General features: G+C 39.4%; 1 protein-coding gene and 1 long non-coding RNA gene across 2 annotated transcripts in view; one reads left to right on the top strand and one right to left on the bottom strand.

Moving 5' to 3' along the window:
- LOC148189356 (uncharacterized) overlaps positions 1-13,592 on the top strand; it is a 34,171-nt gene extending 20,579 nt beyond the window's left edge. Inside the window, exons 26-31 of the mRNA XM_088078942.1 lie at positions 144-226; positions 5,355-5,506; positions 7,117-7,203; positions 12,232-12,378; positions 12,585-12,782; positions 12,979-13,592. Coding sequence (XP_087935068.1) covers positions 144-226; positions 5,355-5,506; positions 7,117-7,203; positions 12,232-12,378; positions 12,585-12,782; positions 12,979-13,068 — 757 coding nt within the window. The 3' untranslated portion in view covers positions 13,069-13,592. The remainder of the gene's footprint in view (positions 1-143; positions 227-5,354; positions 5,507-7,116; positions 7,204-12,231; positions 12,379-12,584; positions 12,783-12,978) is intronic.
- A 450-nt stretch (positions 13,593-14,042) lies between these two features.
- On the bottom strand, positions 14,043-15,004 carry LOC148189355 (uncharacterized). The gene is made up of 2 exons (XR_015776807.1): positions 14,813-15,004; positions 14,043-14,499 (listed from the first exon to the last, which is right to left on the bottom strand). It is a non-coding gene; the product is annotated as an uncharacterized LOC148189355 (long non-coding RNA).
- Between the last annotated feature and the right edge of the window lie 443 nt (positions 15,005-15,447).

Below are 15,447 nucleotides of genomic sequence, written 5' to 3'. Positions count from 1 at the left end.
GCCCACAGAGACTGTTTATGCATAGTGCCCAGAATTTGGTGTTGCGCCCCTGTAGGATCAACTCATTGTTGATCCAGGCCCTCTTATGGGATTTGTTGACAATAAAATAAAATATAGACTAACTCATACTGCAATTTCATACATGTTTCAGGTTTGTCAACAAAGCAGGCATATGGTCTGGAAATAGCCTCTAGAGTCTGGACAGCCTCTGTGCCTGTGGTGAAAGGTATGTGCCTCTCAAGCCACTATATGATCATGTGTGTGTGTGTGTGTGTGTGTGTGTGTGTGTGTGTGTGTGGAGAGAATGCATTATATTGTAAAGTATGCTCATTGTCAAAGTACAGCAGAAGAGTGCTGTGAGAAGGGAAATAGCTACTGTATTGGTAAAAATGAGCCTTGTTGATGTGTGCTGGAATAAGAAATCAATAGCTCAGGGCTGTTGTTCTGCTTCTTTAATGTCTCTGGAGATGAGCGATAGAGTAGAAGTATGTAAGAATTCTGAAGAATTGGAAAATTATTCTGATTCTAAGACATACCTTATATATGTGCAGTTTATGGCAGGTACAAAAGCCATCCACAAAAGTTTAACAATGAGGAAAAACACGAAAACACAAATAATGTTTCCATCAAAACTAGACCTCTAAAGGAAAGTGTATTACTTCAGCATAATGTGTCCTAGGTCTGTAGAGAAGTAACTTCACGCAACAAGGCCTCACATCTGCTTGAAGAGGTACTCTGACTATATTTGGCTTGCAAGGTCTCTGACAGTTTGTGTTTCTCAAGGAATCTCCACCCAGTCTCTGAGGGAGCCTGTCAGTTTGGCTCAGCCCCAGGACACCGGTCTGCAGACCAGCTCAGCACCGACCCAAAACTCACAAAGACACACTACATCCTCTGGCATTCACTCCCAAGGTGAGATGAAGCATAAGTTATATGGCAGTACTGACTGTAAGACCCTTCTCACCCTTTGTTGTCCTGTGCTGTGCTCACTGTTGTATATAAGTGAGCTATCCTATATATATATACCTATTGTAATTTTTTTAATAGATTCAGGTTATTCCTTCCTGGGGGTAAGCCCTATGTTCCCTCAGCACCTAAGATTTTTTTCTCCCATCCAAATTACACCCTCAGCATCAGGGATGGCCCTTCCGTAAATTCTGGGGTTATGGGTGTCCCTGTTAAAATCTTTTTATAACTTTTTAATATATCGCAGCAACAGGCAGACAGACAACAGAAAGACAGACAACAGACAGACAAACAACAGGGGTTCAAAACATAACCTGATCTAGGGGAACATAAGGCTAGGGGAATACAGACTTGTAGGAAAGGGGTCATATCTGGGATTAGAAACAGGGGAGAACAGTTAGTCTGACTCTGGTCAAATGTAAAACAGTTCAGCAGCACTTGAACCAGGAGAGATCCCAGAGTCACTTGGGAGAAAAAGTCCTGCATGTAATACCCGTAACATCTTGAACATTTTGGTGAAAAATTGCTCTCTCTGCCATGCTCACGATTATATATATTTACAATATCTGTAAAACCCCGTTGCTATCAATTCCAATAAAATATGGATTCAATTTTGCAAACTTTTTGGCCAACAAGGGTCCTCTACACTAGCTCTGGTCCACAAAAATAACCCATTTGCGCTATGTCGCCTTAGTGCCACATTTTGCATTTGGTGTTTTAAAAGCATTACCTGTATTGGTGGTATTTTTCTTGCCCTTCGCTGAACTATCACTGAAATTTGGCTTGCCCAAAAGTCATCTTTTTTTCAGTATAGGAAATTTTTGCAAAAGCCATTTCCTCATTCCTAGTCGCCCTCCTGACTCTATGATTGACATCTTATCAGTTATTTATAATTTAACATCCACACTAAATCCCAATTTCTCTGCAAATCTTTAAAGAACATGGAAGGATGACTTCAGAACAGCACTACCTGATGACCAGGAGAAAAACATTCTAAATCTGGCTCACTCCTCTTCTATTTGTGGCAGACACAGTGTGCTGCAGTGCAAAATCCACCAAAGAGCTCATTACATGAATGCTTGATCGGCTAAAATATTCCCAAATGTAAGTGATGCCTGTTACAGATGTAAACAACAACCTTCCAAATTTCCTCTGTAGTCCTGTCCTAGGTCAGGCGACTACTGGGCAGAAAAATTTCAAACCAAAAAAAAATCTCTTCCAAGTTCCTTTATTGATCCTAACCACCTGGCAGGAATATTTAAATTCCCGGTGTAGGTCAACCTTCCTGTAGCCATGCAAAGAGTCAGTGCATTGACAACCGTAATTGGTAGGCGGCTTATCTTGCCTAAATGGAAACATATTTCACCTCCCAACCATAGTATTACATACATATTTGCATGTGCTTTGCTCATAATGTGCTTGTTGTTTTGCTCCTCATGTCCTTTCAAGCAAGGTCTGGTGGGTGGGAAGTGTTTGGGACAAATTCGACTAGATTGGATTTTGGAAGGGAAGTATGAAGGAAGGGTGGGATGGAGTTGCCAAGGATGTGGGAAGTGGGTGTTTGGATAATATTGGATTTTTTAATAAAGGTCTACAAACTGCCTATGCCTGAGGTCAATTTTGTTGTTGGACAGAGCGGGGCTGGGTGTTTTCCTCTGTTTTTTTTTTTTATTGAGCTTAACTTGCACTAACTTTCCCAAAAAATAATGATAATGAATCAATTCAATCTTGATTCCCAAACAGAGAGCCAGCAGATGAAAGAATCTGCTCAGCCTACACATGGTATCTCTATCCCCACAATTCCAGGTAACATCATGATGTAAAATAATACATAGTTAAAACATGTGGCATGTGGTGTTCTCAATTAACATTATGCATCATTTTTGCTTTGTTCTCCAGAAGAGGAGTGGACCAAACTACTGGAGCTCTCTCCTCTGTTCCAGCTGTTGAAGGAGGTGGAGCTGCAGCTGAAGGGCTGGGCCTGTGGAGCAGGGCTTCTTAGGGGAGAGCTTGTTGGTAGGTTGGACACATTTGGGATTTCTGACTGAGTAATGGTCCTACAGGCACCAACTGCATGCAAGAAAAGTCAATATGTGTGTACACAGCACGCATGCAGCACCTGTAGATAGCATAATCATCAGGCATTCAGTGACATTGTTAGCCGTGCCTTCCTGTACCAGAGTCTAGGGGTCATGTTCACCAACAGGCTGAGAATACTCTCAGAGAGCTCCTCACTCAGCCAAAAAAATTCTAGCAAGGAGTCCTTGCTTAGAGGTGAGGAAAATTATTAGACTAACTCTGAGCTTGGAAGGCACAGAAACTTTTTACCTTAGAGATGAGGTGTGGTCGACCAACACATTCGCATCCCAAGTCATCACATATCACCACTTTGTCTTTTGCATCTACATATTACACTCTATCCTCCTGCATCTACAGTTGGCATTCTGGGATGTTGAAATGTCTGAGATGTCAACAAAAGCACATGGTGAGGATTCAACAACAAAGGCAGTTAGGTTTGGGCAAGAAAGCACATGTTTAGGTTTAGAAAAAAGATTTGACTATACTTTCTTACAGCAAGCGGTTCAACAAACCCTGGGTGAAAGTTCGGGGTTCGTTGGACTCATCAACCAAATTTACAGCCACTGCGAAAGGTGGCTTTTGGCATCAGTGTCATATGCAAAAATCACTCACAAAGCGACAGTATTTGACGACCTCAGTATGCGAATGGGCTGGGTTGACCCTGTTGCTAGACATGATGTATTCCTGAATGTATGAGCCTGAAAGGTGTGAACACCAAGTGAAAATGAACTAACTGTGCCACAATATGAGCCTATGAAAGTGTTGTGATTGTTGGTGTGATCCTCAGCTAATGGAAGGTTGAGATGGCAAGGTCGGCAACTAGGTTGCCTTTTCCTAGTTGCCCAATATCTTAATCTTGTGATCACTTGCATCAGTGCTCTAATGACATCAAACATACTTTCACCATCTAATTCTATAGTGTGTCATTCAGTGTTTGGAGAACATTTGTCCTACCTAATTTACTTTCCACCATTTTCTCCTCCACTTCAGAAACTCTTGAGCCTCTTAAAAGTCCTCCTCTCTACTCCTAACAGTTTTTCACCTTAGGAGCTCTCTTAAGGTGCCTTGTGGATAACTTTTATCTTTAAAAGAACCAATTTCTCTTTGAAAACATCACAATTTTCTTAGAATTTCTTCACTAGGAGCAACTCTTTGTACTAAGAAATTTTGTGAATACGGCCCCAGACCAGCCCTTTTATTATCGTGGACAAGATTAGCCCTACTGTTCACCTGCAATGCAAATTTCCTATAAGATGGACTGGTACATAGGGGATTTTTGGCTATTAACAGTCTTCTTCTTCAAGCCCCTGCCCCACTGCCCCATCACGAGGACCCTTAGTGGTCTGCAATTAACGATATTAGATAAGAAGACTTTCGTTAACATTAGCTCCTGTGAATCATAACACTTGTTGTATTTGCTCCAGATCATTTAAGAAGCTTAGGATGTATACTTTGGCTGCCAGAGGAATACTTATTTCTTGAGTAATGAGTTTTGACCAACCCATAAGAGCCTTCACCTATGGACCTGGCTTTGCTGCACACAAGTATGTAATATGAAACAGTCATAATGACCACAGAAAACTTTTACCTCAACTACAAATTAATTACTTGCATAGGTAAGCACAAGGTGGAGCTACAGATGGTGCGATCATATTTGTTGCTGTTCCGTGATTTAGGGCATACCGCTCGGCAGTCTCAATCTTTAACAAATGTTTTGTCAAGACTCAGACGATCTGTTACTCAAACCATGTACTGCAATTGGGGAACTTCTTATTTTCAACGGTCAAATATTTCCACAAGGGAGTCTTGGTTTGTTTCATCAGTCTTATCATTTCTCCTTTTAAGAATTGCACGCACCAACATACCAAATAGTCACAGTATTTGCTGTTAGTAAACACTATAATCATCATAATAATTATTCTTAAATATGAGCCTTACGGTTACTGTTGTGCCAAAGTGTAACATGTAACGACATGACTTCCATCCATTTGTCAGTTCTAAAACAGTTGTGTGACTTATGGTGCAAGCCAACAGCTAGAAAAACCTCAAAGTGTAGCAATCCTTGACATCTCTAACATTAGCCTTGTCAATTCTCAGAAAACGACAGTTTTGACAGATTTCTGGTTTATACAAGTTTCAAAAAACCTGAATTTTACCTTTTATACTTGTTGTTGTGTCTTGGAAGGTAACTGTTTACTGGCTATGTGCTGAGTAAAGACAGTATCGGTGCAAACTCGAGTGGGCATAAAAAGATGACAGTAATTTTTTGCATTCACATGAGTCATTTGGGGGTTTAATGTTTTGTCCAGACAGAGGCAAGGCTTTCATCGATGTCCTCGAAGCTCAGTGGGAATGTGAAGGAGAGCTGATCCCATTGGATGTGTTGCTCCTTAACCCAAGAGAGTTCCTGGTCTTCCAGCATGGACTTTTCCTGATGCACACATTATATAATCGAAAACTGGTTGGTGCCGCAGTTTCACTTTTATTTTCAGCCTTGTTGCTTATTCATTTTTAAAATTGCTTTTAGCCTACTGTCTAATTTTGAGGCTTTGAGTGGTCTGGCCCCCAGCATTTTAAACATTTAATTTCTTATGAGCCTCTGTGCAGCCTGATGTAGGAAACTTTCTATCTCTGTATTCCAGTTAAAGACCAAAGGTGACTTGGCTTTTGTTGTGAGAACTATGGGGCTTTAAATCAACCCTCCTTAAGAACTAAGGCTGATAAAATCCCTTAAATCTCATCCTTAAAAAACTTTCATTTTTATTCTTTTTGTTTTGTTTTCTTGATGCTGCTCATGTCACATGTATTTAATCATTCATTGTATATATCGATTTTTTAAAGCCCTTTTCATTCCCAGGTCATCAAATATTGCCATTTGGTCTGTGATTTCGGGGTCACCAATGCCAAAACCATTGTTTGTGTCAATATTATATGCCACTGGTTGGGTAACATCAGTTTATAACACTGCCAGACAGTAGCTGTCATAGCAGTATGATATACCTAAAGATGGCATCAGCTAGAAATGCTACTGGTAAAGACGTGATATAAGGTGCTAGAAAATCTCTATAGGCCAGACAGGTGGAGTGGCGGATGGGTCCAACTAACCACGTTTGTGTTGCACAAGAAATAAATGTAAACTTTAAATGTTTTACTGATGTTGTAAGTTAATTTTGCATGTAACAAGCAGATGTCAGGGTGTGGTCTTTGATGCTGATTATTAAGTCCAAAAAACAAGCAAGTTTTGAAAAACAAAGTACAAATAAAGCACAAATCAAAAAATAAACTGAAACAAAAAAAAATAACGCTGATGAATTTGAGTGAAGGCAGGAGCAACAATGGTGGAAACAACAGGGAGGACAGCAGGCAGGAACATGGCAGGATAACAGAAAAGGTAACAGAAGAACTGACAAGGAACAAAGGGAAGCACACACAGCTATATATACACACAGGGAACTAATCAAGACAACAACACACAGCTGGGCTAGGTGGAAAAGGGAAACACAGGGATTAGCTAACAAATGGAGATGTGGCTGGGAACACAAGGGTGGAGCAGACGAGACTAAAACAGAAACAGGTGTGCAGGGAAGACTATCAAGGAAGAACAAACCAGACTGATAAAAGACAGGTGAAACTAATCAGGGAGACAGGGAGTAAAAGCAGACATGACACATGATGAGTGAAACAACAAAATAAAACTGGAAACAAAACAAGAGTAACAAGAAACAAGGAAAACAAGAAACATAGAACACACACTGAAAAACCGAAAACAAAGTCCAAACTAAAAACACCAAAACCTTAAACCATGACAGGAGAAACTGTACATTTCCTGTGACAATGGGTGTGTATTTTGAAAGGACAAAATGCATTAAATAGGCATGAATTGACAGTCCTGGGATGTCAACAACAACCGCAGGAGGATGCCTAGTGGGTCATATAGATGTGACCGGCGGTGAAATTTGATGAGTTGGGATGAGACTGTGCTGATTTTTTCATTGTTACTGTTGACGAAGCTGCAGTAAGAATATTGTAATAAAAGAAGGATTGGGTTGTTGTTGTTGTCTTTTTCAACAGACTCCAGCCATTTCACTTCAGATAGCAGCGAGTCTACCAAACAACAATTATGTCAACAACGCCTTCAGAAATTCCTTCTTTTATCAGGTAAACTTTGACTTTGACTTGATCTTTTCCTGTGAAAACATAATTAGAGGCTTTCTTTATGTTTGTCAGTACAATTAAATGCAATTGCTTAATATTATGTGTGGCATAGCTGACATCAACAAGATAATGAGTTCACCAATAAAGTCACAAGCAATGCACTTAAAAACATGACCAATAAAATAGACATTGCACATTAAATGAAACCCTCAAAATACCTCAAGATGGATGTAAGAAGTACTTCCAATATCACAGAATTTTAATGATGACTGAATGATTGGCTGTACCTCCATTTATTCTTATGTGATAGCTGATAATATAATTCCATGGAAACACCTGTCTTTTTTTTGTTTTTTGAAAGAAACTTTTCAGATTACTTACTGCGATTACATTATCTAAAACCCAAACAAGCTGTAGAGATTAGCTTTCAGCAGCCTGGAATTTCAAGCTTCAAGGTATTTCACACTCTGAAGCTGCAGGGTTTCTGAGGATCAGTCTCTCAATCATCATGAATATTTGTACTATAAGCAAGTAGATATTCAACAATGCCCACTTAAAGAATCTGTCTGTATATGGTGAAGCTTTTATTAACAGATAGGAGACATGCATGTAGCCTCTTAGCATAGTTTAATAATAATAATAATACATTTTATTTATAGAGTGCTTTTCAGGGATCTTAAAGACTACAGAATACAGATAAAATACAAGAATACGAAAATAAAAACATAATAAGATACACGGCATAGAAATACAACACAAAAAATAAACATTAAAGGCAGCTTTGAACAGGTGGGTTTTTATGAGTTGTTTAAACTGAGGAAGGTCACTGCAGTCACGCATGTGTTTGGAAAGGGAGTTCCAAAGTGTGGAGACAGCTCTGTTTCCCCACATTTATTATACCTATTCCGGTCCATCCCTTCTGGTCTTCCCACTATCTCCACACATTGGTTTTCCTTCCTTCCTTGCCAAGATAACATTGTGATGCATTTGCACTGTTCTGAATCAATAAGTAATTGCGACCCTTCCTTTCAGTCTCTCAACAAAGTACACTCCCAAGAATTTGAAATCGTCTACCCTCTCAAGTGCTTTTGATTTATCTCATGAGATCTTAAATCCCCACTTTTCACCCCAGCTAGTTGTTTTGGATAGGGCGACTTGCATTTGTTCCGTTATTTGCTTTATATTTTTGCCTCTTTTCCTTATGGCACCATCATCTGCAAACAGAGAGCACCCAATCCAGACCCAATTTCTTGAAATATGTCATTTATCATTATTTATCAGATAACACCGGACTAATTACACTTCCCTGGGGTTTTCCATTATTAATGCTTGTACCATCAGAGTAAGCATTTGCAGTCCATACTTGAATAGTCCTGTTTTTCACAAAATCTTGAATCCAATTAAGCATACGCCCTCAGACTCCAGCATCATAAAGCTTTATAATAAGCCCCTCTTTCCACAACATATCATACGCTTTTTCAATATCTAAAAACACTGCCATTAGTGGCTCCCTATTTTTTAAAGCTTCCCTTATGTCAATTTCAAGAGAAAGCACTCCATTGTGGAGTCCATTGTGCTACTTCCTCTACGGAAGCCACTTTGTATTGGGGCAAACCATCCCTTCCACTCTACTTTGTAAACTTATCTATCTGTGACCATTTTTTCCATGATTTTACATAACACTGCTGTGAGCGCAATAGGCCTGTAGGATTCAGCCTTTGAGGCATCTTTCACAGATTTCATAATTGGTACCACCACTGCTTGCTTCCAGGAGTTAGGGAGAGTTCCCTCTTTCCACACAGAATTTATTTAAGACAACATTTCTTCCAACACTACATCACTGAAGTTTTTAACAATCTCGCAGCCATTGTTTCCTGGAGCTGTTGACCTCCCCTTTTTAATAGCTCTTTACAATTCTTCTAAAATTCCCTCATCTTCTGAAACTGGTATTTATTTTTTCTGTTAACTCCTGACATACAATGAACTACTTGCCATATTTCAATAACTGACGTCTCTACACCTAGTCTCCCACAATATCTCCTCCAACATTTTTTTTTTCAGATTTAATCACTCTTCGAGCCTTGGCTCTTAACCTTTTATATTCTAGCGCCTTGTTTTCAGGCAGGCATTTTCTCAGCGCTCTCTTTAGTCACAGCTTTAGTGCAATCCTTGTTCCACCATGGTACACTAATTCTTCTTTGACAATTTTTCTTAGTTGAAATACATTCAACCGCACTATTCATGATCATTTCACATAAACTGTTATTCCATTCATCAGTTGATCATCAATAGATTTGTTACATCTGTCGGTAAATCGCTCCCAATCTACCTTATCAAACATAAAGTGTTTTGGATTGCCCTGTTTCTCTATAAATAAAGATTTTCCAATTGTCAGCAGTATTGGAAAGTGATCACCACCTATTGTATACCTTTCCACAGAATCCCACTCTCAGACCCTTGGTAGCTCACTAGATGCTAATGCCAAATCTATTGGCCACTAAACTCTGTGCATTCTATTGTAAAATGTACAACAACAACAATCATCATCATCATTCATATCCATGTTTCTTTCATCAATACACTCCTCACTTCTGTCTGTGCACCTTCTTTCTCTTCTCTCTCATACACTTCCACCCTCTGCCTCATGTACTTGTGCAGCTTTTCTGGGTCTAGATATTTCTCATCCAAATTTAAGTATGTCAGACCTTCTGGTTTGATTTCGAGCTGCTTACAGAACATCTACTCTGAAAGCCAGAAAACACTGGGTCCCCACCACTTGTCCTGCTGCCTCCTTTACCAGAAGCATTGCAGAGGGTGCACCAGCTATCACTTGCCTTCTAGGTTCCCTTCACTTTCTTTAATGCATTCGCATATGACATTTTACCCTCAGTCCTCAGTTTCTCTATTTCCACAGCTCTTGCGTGATTTTCACACCCCCTGACATTGCTTTAAGTCATGGTTTCCACCACACTTCCCACATCTGTTGTCCCCTCTACAGGCAGCTGCTACATGCCCAAAGTGCTGACACTTGTTGTCTCAGGACAGGTGTATGTAATACTTTTAGCTTTTTGAGTTTGGCCAGGTGTGAAACATTCAATGGGCCTGTTAAGCTGATGGCAGACTCTCATAGCCCTCAGCCTCTGAGCATAATATTTATAGAACACAAGAATTTTTTGCTGCTTCTCCTCCCCCTCTCATGTTGACTCCCTGTAAAAGGCATAGTTAACCTAGCTTAACCCCCAAGGGGAAGCCTGTCGACAGTTTCAAAGTCCGCAATTCAACTCTTAAACATAACACACAAAGTCCGAAACGCGTCTCCAAACATTAGTAGGTAACTTATGCTCCACGCATGTAGCCTCTTACCAACATTTATTATTATACCTCTTCCAGTCCATCCCTTTTAGTCTTCCCTCTAAATCCACACACACACACACACACACACACACACACACACACACACATTAGTTCCTATGTACCTGCTATAATAACAATGTCAAAGCTTTAAACAACTCTGGAAACATTGTGAAACAGTGCTGGCTGGAAAGTCCTGGCAAAAATAATGTAGTCCCTGTAGAGAATATTAGATTCTTTTCCATTCCTATTGTTTGTGGAAACCTCTATAATGCATGTCAGTGATATTCTCCAATTCAATTCTGTAAGGCCTTTGTGATTGTGTGGTCATCCTGTTCTCTGCTGAAATAGTGTGGTATGCAGATCCTGAGTCTGAGTCTACTTATGCATAGGGCCCAGAATACGATGCTACGTCCTTGAGTCTACACACCAAACTGTCCAAGTGTCAGTAGTGCTGGACTGCTGGTGACTGACGTTAGCTGAAAGCAAATCAACTATCACTGAATTTAAATGTTCTTGACTGAGAATACGTATAAGAATTACTAAGGATGCATTATCAAAAATGTTGTATTATCTTATTGTTTCTTTATTTTATAGGCTCTTTGTGATTACAGAGTAATACATATATACATGTGCTTTATAGTGAGTACCACAACATTGCATACTGTAGACATGTACATTTAAGTGTTAATCCTTCTTTACTTTTAACCAAAGTAATGTTTTGATTATTGCAACTTTTAGTTGTAATAGTATTCTGATTTTGTTGTTCCACTGCTTTCACTTTAGTAACATTTTGAGTGCAGAGCTTTTAGTTGTAATGAAGTATTTTATCTTGTACTCAGAGCAGTCTCTCTCAGTACCTGAATATTTAAGGAAAACAACAAAACAGCAGCCTGCTGTGTCTTTCTGCTGCTGCTGCTACGTCTTTTTCTGGAGCCCTCACTAATGCTGAAGGGGCAATTCAGTGAACAGTCCCAACAGTGAAAGGATTTACAAAACATCCTGTTCAGCCCTGCAGATCTCTGGACACAAAAGGCTCTGTCTCTCTTCATCCACCCCTGCATACAGGGGAGAGAGGTCAGACTAAAAGACGCCTTAAATCACTAAATATCCAGCAATTCTGCAACTTCTGCGTTTCCTGCATAGGCTCAGGGTTATAAAGTTCATTTAAGGGCTGTTTTTCAGATCCCATTAGAGAGATTCACTCTTTCATGCAATGGGCTTGCAACACGGTCTTTAAATTAAGAGTTTGCAATATCTGAAGTACATCCTACCTATGTAGATTTCATTTTCACAGTATTCAACTCCAGCTGCCATCTAGTATTCAATACGTTTTTTGGGGAATGTTACATTCTATCCTTGTTAATTGTTGTACCCAAGCACTCCAATAAAAGTTTGAGACATTTGCATTGGTAAAGTGGACATTTCCTTTTCTGTCTCTCTTGATGGCCGTTTGGTGCAATTATATTCTTCTTATTCTTCTTCTTATTTCTTTTCTTTAAATGTTAAACTAATCCTTTATTTCCTTTAAAATGGCAAGACACATTGTATTGTAGGTGACATGCAATTCAGCACCATGCTTGCTTTTTTAAATCTGTGAATAATGCATGTCTTTGAACAGCCATGATTTGTTCATTAGAAAAACTCTCAGATGCATTTGAATGACCGCTGTGTTGAAAGGAGGCAGAAGAGACGCTCTTTGTCCGTCGCCAGAGGCTCCAGTCAGTTGGTGGTTTCTCTCTGCTGCTGCTCCACTGTCTGTCCCACGTCAAGATAAAAGACATGAGCTCTGACTCCAGTCCTGCCTTCCAGAGGCTTTTCTTCAAGGTACAGACAGACACTCAAAGTATGCATGAATCATTAATGGTTTTGAAAACTCTTAAATCTGTGAGTGCTTTTTGATTTCAAAATTTGTTTCAAATGAAGATGAACTGAAATTTCAGCTGTTTTCAGTTGGTTTACTTTTGGGCTGATGCTCTTTTTGTTTGAAACATTAATTTAATTTTGCTGTTCTGTGTAACTGTACTTTACAGACACTGCAGGCATGCCTGGGGGAGCTGTTTAATGCCAGACTGGGCGTGCCGTCCTCTGGACAGGAAGCCAATGTGTGTGTGCTGTTTCAGGACCAGGAGGCCCCTTCAGAGGTCTTAAAGGGGAGCCTTTCGGACTCTCATGCTGCCTCCCTGCTTAATAGGTTTCACAAACCGAGCAGAGGATTGCTGTCTGAAGACGTAAGAACATAGTATTTCCTCTATGATCATTTGGTACAGTGTAGTCCACGTTCCTCTTCAGAATGGTCAGATTGAAGCATGATTGATCTTTAATTTAATAGTTTGTCATTGTTGTACAAGATAAAGTATGTCGGAGAGTAATCGCAGCTGTCTTGCATGTCTCTTGTCATTTATCTGTTTGTGATTACGGGTACAGGAAGTTGAGGAACTTCAGAGGAAGCACAGAGAAATGTCTCTGCTCTCTCAACTCGAAGGACTTTTAAGAGAGAAGAGCTCTGAAGGATGAGGGAAATTCTTCTATTTGAAAGAGAAGAGACGTTACCCAACATAGAATCAGTTCTTTATTGCAAGCGACATGGGAGGAGCAAACCTCAGAGATGAACAGCAGTTTCTTCATGAAGCTATGCAGACTTTTTAACAAGAGAAAAAAACAAGGCTTGAATGGGTGGGAAGATACTTCACAGAGGTAATTATCTATCGGAAGACAGCATCAATATCTCCGCTTTTGGAAACAGGAATTTCCTCTCCTCCAGAAGAATAAGCACGCTACTGTATGTTCTGTGTGATAAGAACTTTTTACAAGCCATCTTGTCCTTCCATCAATAATTGCCTTTTTTCCCACCATGTAGACACATTACACAGAACATATGTCTCTAATTTCATTACTTCATTATAACAATAAGCCACAAGGCACAGCTTACTTCTAAATGGTTACAAACAGCTAACTGCAACAATACAATTGCCTATATAAGTGTGCAGTGTAAAACATTAAGTGTGCAATGTTTGAGAAATAAATTAAGCTTAACAAATTCTACCTGTTTTTCATATATTTTATCTGTTTAGATAAGGTAAAAGAGGAAACAACAGCTACGTGATATAGTATGAAGAACACTGTGCATACTCATTGTTATATTTTTCATTGTTTTGGATTTCATAGACTAACCCTAATCCAACCCTAAACATGCTACCCATCTACTTCATAACATATTTTGTGTTATTTAAGTTCATTTTGAGTCAAAAGGCGAGACTATTAAGCTTGGTTATCCTTTATATTGAGGTAAGATTAATTATGAATGCTGGTTAGCCCTAACCCTAAAAATAAAGTAAATGTAATTGTGAGACAAAGTAGCTGTTAACATTTTAAAATAGTTTTGGGTAGTGTGTATGTCAAGACAGTAAAAATGTAGTTCTTCTTTTCTTATCAGTAAGCATTTTTTCTGAATTTGCTTTGATTCTTGTAATCACAGATCACAAAAGCACTCATCTTGCAGTGTTTGTTTATTTAAACACAGCAAAACAGTTTTCTCCTTATACAAATCACATGGTTTTTGGCTTTTACTACCACAAGCACAGCATTATAATTTCAATCCTGGGATGTTTTAACAGGCACATGGTTAAAAGACATACAAAGACAAACATATGTACAACCGATGTGTGCACACACACACACACATACTGACATCTGTTTGTATTTAGTGGTCCGGCATGTGGAGGAGGGGAAGTTTATAGTATAATAAAGGCTTTGCTGGGATTGCGATGCATCTCCTGGTAGAAACAAGGACCATCAACGTCGTCTTCACTTCTTACTGGCTTGGACAGCGATGACTATGATGATCAAAACTATTCCACAGACAAGTCCAATGATGTTTAGGATCTTGGCTGTCCTTGATGCCTCCGCAGCTTGAGCTGATTCTCCCATTGCATTAGCATTTTGTGCCTTTAAAAAGCAAATTTGAAAATGAATTTGCTTGAAAAATGTGTTCGACTGAGGAGATGAAATAATCAAATACAAATCTGAGATTTAAAAAAAAATCAGAAAAGCAGATCAATTTAATCTTGTGCAACTGACCAGGAATCATTCTGTACAATATGTCCATATATACTGTACATGCTAAATTAATCTGACTGGCTACACAATGAGCACAAGTCAGTCAATATTCAGTCTCTTAATGAAAAAGCCTCTTGATGCTTTTTGCACTATAGTTCAGATTTTAAATTATTTCTCTTGATGTTCAGGAAAATTGACCTACCTTACAAGAGCAGATGATGGCAGCAATCCCCAGAGGCAGACAACAGCACAAAGTGTTAAAGATGGACCATCCAAGGTAGGATGGAGCCACAGCACGGTTCTGGCCTCCTTCCATAGTGAATCTATGTCTCACGTTAGGCGGATGGCAGTTATGCTATGTTGGCCAGTTATGGATCCAATGGGTGGAGGGGGCTGTGGCCCACACCCTTTTATTCTTCATGGGTGTGGTTTAAGGGGTTGTATAAAAAAAAGGCAACGGCATATGAGCAGGCAATGGAGAGAAAAACAAGTCACTTCCTTTGATAAAACAGAGATGGGGCTTCTTGGGCGATTCTCACAACTCTACTCACTGAAGTAACTTCTGTGCTGGGACAGGAAACTTCTCATATTACTCTTCTACAGCTGTATAGCCTCGTCCCTTGTTTTCTCTGGTGTGCGCTTTTACATTCATTTTAACACACTGTAGCAAAGTTAATTCTGCTTGAATAACTGTGAGGCATAACAACAGTTCTATCCAAATGATACACTTTTGCTAGTTAGTTTATGTTATTTATAGTGTGATGCACATACAAGTGACCATAGATACAAAGCCAAAAATACTGTTTCAGTTGTAAAACACTTGTCAGACAAGATCAC

This window comes from Plectropomus leopardus, chromosome 6 (genome assembly GCF_026936395.1).
Source record: "Plectropomus leopardus strain MGB_pleo_1.0 chromosome 6, ASM2693639v1, whole genome shotgun sequence".
Lineage (NCBI taxonomy): Eukaryota > Metazoa > Chordata > Actinopteri > Perciformes > Serranidae > Plectropomus > Plectropomus leopardus.
The sequence above is the reverse complement of the archived record's forward strand: the minus strand, read 5'-3'. Positions and strand labels throughout refer to the sequence as shown.